This window comes from Barbus barbus (genome assembly GCF_936440315.1).
Source record: "Barbus barbus genome assembly, chromosome: 12".
Classification (NCBI taxonomy): domain Eukaryota; kingdom Metazoa; phylum Chordata; class Actinopteri; order Cypriniformes; family Cyprinidae; genus Barbus; species Barbus barbus.
Window position 1 is genome coordinate 16,182,850 of NC_136740.1, and position 5,938 is coordinate 16,188,787.

Here is a 5,938-nt window from a genome sequence, read left to right on the forward strand (position 1 = left end):
TATAACAAACTTGCCAGCTTAAGGGATTGTTAGACTGGCACCGGCAGCCGTGTATTTCCCGGTGACAAGTGTTGTTTCTGACAAAGGGGCAGTTAGGTCTAGTTTCGTGGGAAGTTGGTTAGCGGCTGTGCCCTTGGCCACCTGTTGGTGGGATTTGACCTGTTGTGGCAGCTGTGTGTTTATACACCTATGCTGATGAGACATTGACAAGATATTGCATGATTTGTTGACCTGAAACAACCATGCAGACTACGGCGTAGTAAGCTGACAGGACATTAAAACTGATATCTTAAATGTAATTGCTGTCTTTGCTAACTTTTTATGTAAAGTCAAAGTGGTGCCAAAGCGACAGCCTGCAGTGAAAAGACTGCATAATTACTGATGAAGAAACCAAGCTTAAATTCTCTCTTTAAATACATAAATACATAAATAAATACATAAATGCATACATACATACATAGAGTAGAAATGACAAATTAATTATGACAACAGTTATTGTAACCTTGTGACTTGGTATTATATAACTACAAGTTCCAATATTACATCAGTGCATAATCTTATTTATTTATTTATTTGGCCACTTTTATTTAATCATTAATTATTCTTTATCAACATTTAATTGTAAAATAATAATAATTTAATTATTATTAATCATCATCTTCGTTATTATAATTGGCAATACCTATAATAATAATAATTTGTATTTATTTATTTGTTTGTTTGGACACTTTTAATGATTAATTATTCTTTATCAACATTGATAAAATAATGAATGTAATTGATATTAATCATCATCATTATCGTTATTATTATTGACAACAACAACAACTAGGCCTATAATAATAGTAATAATAATAATAATAATAATTGTATTATTTATTAATTTCGATTGTTTTTGTTGTTTTAAAGGTTTTATTTAAAAAAACTAAATCTTTGTGATAGGAAAGCAGGAATAGCAGTGGAGGAGGCAGGTGGTTTTTCTAAATTAAATGTTCTTCTCTAGTTTTTTTCAGAGCTTATTTGTTTGGTTCAGCGATGTGTGTCCAATGAGAGGAGCAGAGAGGAGGGACCAGGGCGGAGAGACGGAGCCCAAAAGAGAAGTTGAGAGGGAGAGAGAAAGAGGGAATGAGAGACGTGCTGTCAGAGTGAGAGCTGGAGGACATGCATCCATTTCTGCACAATATCAGACTATCGCTACTTTCACCTTTACTCATATTCAGATGCTACTTTAAAGCGCCTTTCTTCACAGGAGGCTAATAATGCTAATTAACACAACGGGTGGATGTATTTCCTGAAATATTAAACAGCGCACTAAATGCTTTTCCCGCAATTTATTTTCCGAATTTATTTCGATCCTTGTTCAGGTGTTAAACGCAACAGCTTTCGTCTGTAGGAGTCTCGTTTTAAGAAATAGCGGTTTATACTGCTGTCATTAAAAACCTTCAATCTGGAATCACTGCTTGACAACGGAGCGAAGAAGAAATGCTGGCATGATTTTGACAACATGAAAAAGAAAAAGTGTGGAGGAATATTGTTGCACTGCTTTTGAAATCATCATATGAAGGTGGAGATAGACTGACAGGAGAGAGGTAAGTGACACAGAGAAAGATGTTTAATGGAATCAATTATACCTTAAAGTCTAACTATTTCTACATGATTATAAGCGTACTGAATTAGCCTATTAAAATTATGTTTTTCTATTGTGTATTTTAGATGCAACTCAAATGCCCAAATAATGTAAAGCAGTGATGGTAATATGATGAGTCTTGCATTTGTCACAGGTCAGTCCAGAGGCCACGATTCGACCATTGCATAAGTTTCTTAAAAAATACAGAGACTCTCGCTTGCATTTATGTGACAGATATTGCTGGAAGGAGCAAGAGGAGAGGAGGGGGTGTCAGAGAGAGGGAGGAAGAGAGAAGGCGATAGAGAGAGAGAGAGAGCTCAGAGCGATTAGTAGATGTGGAAGGGTTCATAGGTTCATCAGTTTTCTCTTTTTGCACTCACAAACGTCTTCTGCATGAACTCCTCAGGCACAGTGCAACAACTCAGTGTCACCCAACACTTTCAGTCCATCCTTGGTTTATTAATATGAGGGGGGTCCCCCATTTAATCCAGCCTCCTTTTCACCTGCTAATTTTATTCGGTTATAAATAACATAACAATCCGTCCTTCTCTCTCTCTTCCTATCTCTCCCTCCAACTAAACTCCAGAGTTGAGGAGCAGAGCACAAACAAACCTGGTGGAGCCTGGTTGCCATGGATCCCCCTACCTCTCTGAGTCTGGCCCTTCTCAGCGGGAGCGAAGACGAAGAGCAACATCTGCCCCTCCCTCTCGGTGGTCTCTCCCATGCCTCCCTCTCTGGCAACTACCCTGGGACCAACCACTCGAATCACACAGGAGGCAACAGCAGCCTGGAGCGTCTCAATGGCACTCCATCACCCACCACGCCAAACCTTCCCCCGGCATCGCTGCCCAAGCTGCCCCTGTCCACGACACCCCAGCTGTCCACGCCAATCCCCAACGCGCTCCACCCCACCAGCACGCCGCTCTCCTCCTGCCTGGGCAGCCAACATAGCCTAAGCGGGGAGACTTCACCCGTCTATAACGCGCTGTTCTACTCCTCTCATTCGCCTTCCACCGATCGAGAGCAGAGGGAGAGGGAGCGAGAGAGGGGGTGTAAGCACAGGCAGGCCAGTCCCCTGGTGCACAGGCGGGACAGTAACCCCTTTACCGAGATCGCCATGAGCTCGTGCAAGTACAGCGGCGGCGTGATGAAGCCGCTCAGCCGCCTCAGCGCCTCCCGCCGGAACCTCATCGAGTCCGACAGCGGAAGTGACACCAAAGAGGGCGGGGCGAGCGCGAGCACGAGCCAGGTGACCGCGGCCTCCTCTCAACACAGTCAATCCCAATCCCAGAACCCCCCAGAGATCGTCATCTCCTCAAAAGAGGATCCGCCTTACGTACACGCTTATGAACTCGAGGCCTCGGCCAATCAAATGTCCATCTACCACCAGAACCACGCCCTCTCTGAGAGCAGGGGTGTGCTGGGGGGCGTGGCAAGGGGCGGGACTAACGGAAGGAGGGGCGGTGCTGTCGTGGGAGGCCCGGGGAGGACCGCTTCCAAAGCCTCTAAACGTAAGAATCAGAACATTGGCTACAAACTAGGCCACAGGAGGGCGCTGTTCGAAAAGAGGAAGAGGCTTAGTGACTATGCACTCATATTCGGCATGTTTGGCATTGTTGTCATGGTGATTGAGACCGAGCTGTCCTGGGGTGTCTACAGTAAGGTGAGGACTTTGGGTTCTTGGGACTGGGGTGATTAGTCGGGCACGATTACACATTCTGCTGGTCCTGCTCTGTGTGTGAATGAGAATGAGAGTATGTGTGTGCTTCCCATATTATGTTCTTATAATAACAATGGTAAAACTTGGATACAGCCATACACAGTGTAGTACAGTCTGTAAAGTAAAGCGGTGCACAAGTTTACAATGAACCATAATGTGCAAGAGCAGATGTTTGACCAGATGAAAATCACTTAAAGGGATAGTTCATCCAAAAAGGAAACTCTGTCATCATTTACTCACCCTCATGTTGTTACATTTTTGTCCATCCATTGAAAGTCCATGCAACCAAAACTTACAAGCATGTAAAAGTAATTCCTATGAATTCAATCCAAGTCTTCTAATCACACAATGTTGTTTTGATTTAATTTAGGCTCCAATTCATATATGAATATTGATCTACCCACATGCTTACAAACCATATTGGTTCTTGCATGTCAGATATCCGTGCTTCCATGTGCACCCTTATAACAACTGCTTAATTTGTAAAGATGTGGTCACATTCACCATTGTTCAGGATATTTTCACGGACGATATCCAGTCTTTTCGGTGGGAATCCACACAGAGCTTTCCCCACACAAATTTTGCATCGGGTTCAGGCTGGTCACGCAGATTATCGTTGGATTGAGTGGTGCTACAGACATTGCTACACTATCACCAATAAGCATTTTTTCCCCCCACAAAGTTTCGCAAATTTGACCACACCTCGAGATAATAAGTGCCATCATTTCTGTTTACTTATTTATTTTTTTGTAAACCAAGCAAATTTTGCAATTGACTTCCACAGTCAATGATCAGTTGGCAGTTTTTATGGAAAAAACCATAAAATGGAACATAGCAGCTTTGATCATTATTATAGTAACTTCTTATGTGTTCTACTGGAAAAAGTCACAGGTTCCAAGCGAGGTGATGAGGGTGGATAGATGATGACAGAAATTTCTGTTTAAAGCAAATGATCTTCGAAAAGTGTGACTCATTTGGATTGACCAAATTTAGACGTGCAATGCAAATGAGTGATTTTTGCCGCAAACACCAACAATAATCAAAGCAACTTAATCATCAGAGATATAAATAAATGTTTTTCGGAAGTTGCTTTCATAAGCTGTCTCAGTTTGAATGGGCACAAAGTGTCTGATCACAGAAACCCATCACAGGAACTTCTGTTACTTAAAGGGTGTAAGGCTATAACATGTTATACAAGCTAAGTTGAAAATCAGCTCTCAAAACAAACATCCATGGAGAATTGGTATGGCATTTGTCACTTTTTTGGAACAGAGGTTAATAATGATGCACCTGTGTATCTGGCATGAGCATGAATGTTTTAAATAGCTGTCTATCTTAGTAAACATACGCATGTGCAGTACACATTCAAGGTTAGTAATGCTGCTGCTGTCAGAGGACTACTGACAGGATCAGATGTCTGTAAGCTCAGAAAGAATTTTGGACAGCTGTCTGGGAGATTTCTTAAGTGAGGAAGAGATCAGTAATATTTGTGTGATTTAAGAAATGTTTGGAAACTTACTAAACAAATATTCTGGATCCAAAACAAGTTCCCAGAATAACATTTTGAATCATCCCTCACTTTGAAAAACAAGCAAAAATATTTATGTACAGCGCCCAACACATAACATGTGGATAAAAAATGGATATCGCGACCATAAATTAAGAATTGGTTTCCTTGACTTTTTTGGCAACATTCATTCATAATTCAGTCATGGCCATGTTTCCTCATTTTAGTTTAATTGTGACCACATTATACTCATTTGTTCCATAATTTTAATTTAGTTTAGCTATTGTCCACTATTGAACTAAAATGAGGCAACAAATTAATAAATTGTGGGAACAAAATATTAATTTATGGACACAATATCATATTCAGGGCTCTGTATTTATGGTATGTCTCTTACAATGGAAGAATATGAACCTTTATATGTGTCACCATGAAACTAATGTGAAAATTGTTTCACATCCTTGTCTGTGCAGTTATGTCTGATCTTTCAACTCGTGTTATAACCACGCAAAGCCAATAAACCATGTAATTTTCACACAATACATGCAATGCTACCAGAAACTGACTGTTTACATTGAGAAAAATTATGTCTTATAACACATAACCAGAAGTTGACCCTTCTAAACGTACTCGGTTACTAACGTAACCTCTGTTCCCTGAGATATGGGAACGAGTACTGCGCCGTAAGACGCTGTATGGGAAAAACTCCTTTTTTCCTCTTCACTGAAACCTTTTCAATCGCGCAGTGAAACTGCACGCCCATTAGTTCGTGCAGTGTGATAAAAACGAACCAGTGGCACGGCGGTGGCGATGAGCGAGCCTATGGCTATGCAGCCCGCCAAAGCCTGCCAAAATGGGGGGGGGGGGACTTCTGGCTACATAAGCGGCCGCTTCGCCGCCGCAAGTCAGATTTCTTCGAAAGAAGCGACTGAGGCGTGCAGCTCATAGCACGGCCAGGAATGCAGTACTCGTTCCCATATTTCAGGGAACCAAGGTTACGTTAGTAACCGAGTATGTTCCCTGTCGATATTTCACTCGTACTGCGTCGTAAGACGCTGTATGGGAACCAATACAATCCCGCCGT

At 41.8% G+C, this 5,938-nt stretch overlaps 1 protein-coding gene across 1 annotated transcript; it reads left to right on the forward strand.

Annotated features, from left to right (window-relative positions):
* Window positions 1-1,055: 1,055 nt before the first annotated feature.
* On the forward strand, window positions 1,056-3,326 carry LOC306878540 (uncharacterized protein; the record flags this gene model as incomplete). Its single annotated transcript, XM_079430977.1, has 2 exons — window positions 1,056-1,589; window positions 2,214-3,326. The coding sequence occupies exon 2, from the start codon at window positions 2,259-2,261 to the stop codon at window positions 3,324-3,326; it is 1,068 nt and encodes a 355-aa protein (XP_079287103.1). The 5' UTR covers window positions 1,056-1,589; window positions 2,214-2,258.
* Window positions 3,327-5,938: the final 2,612 nt, after the last annotated feature.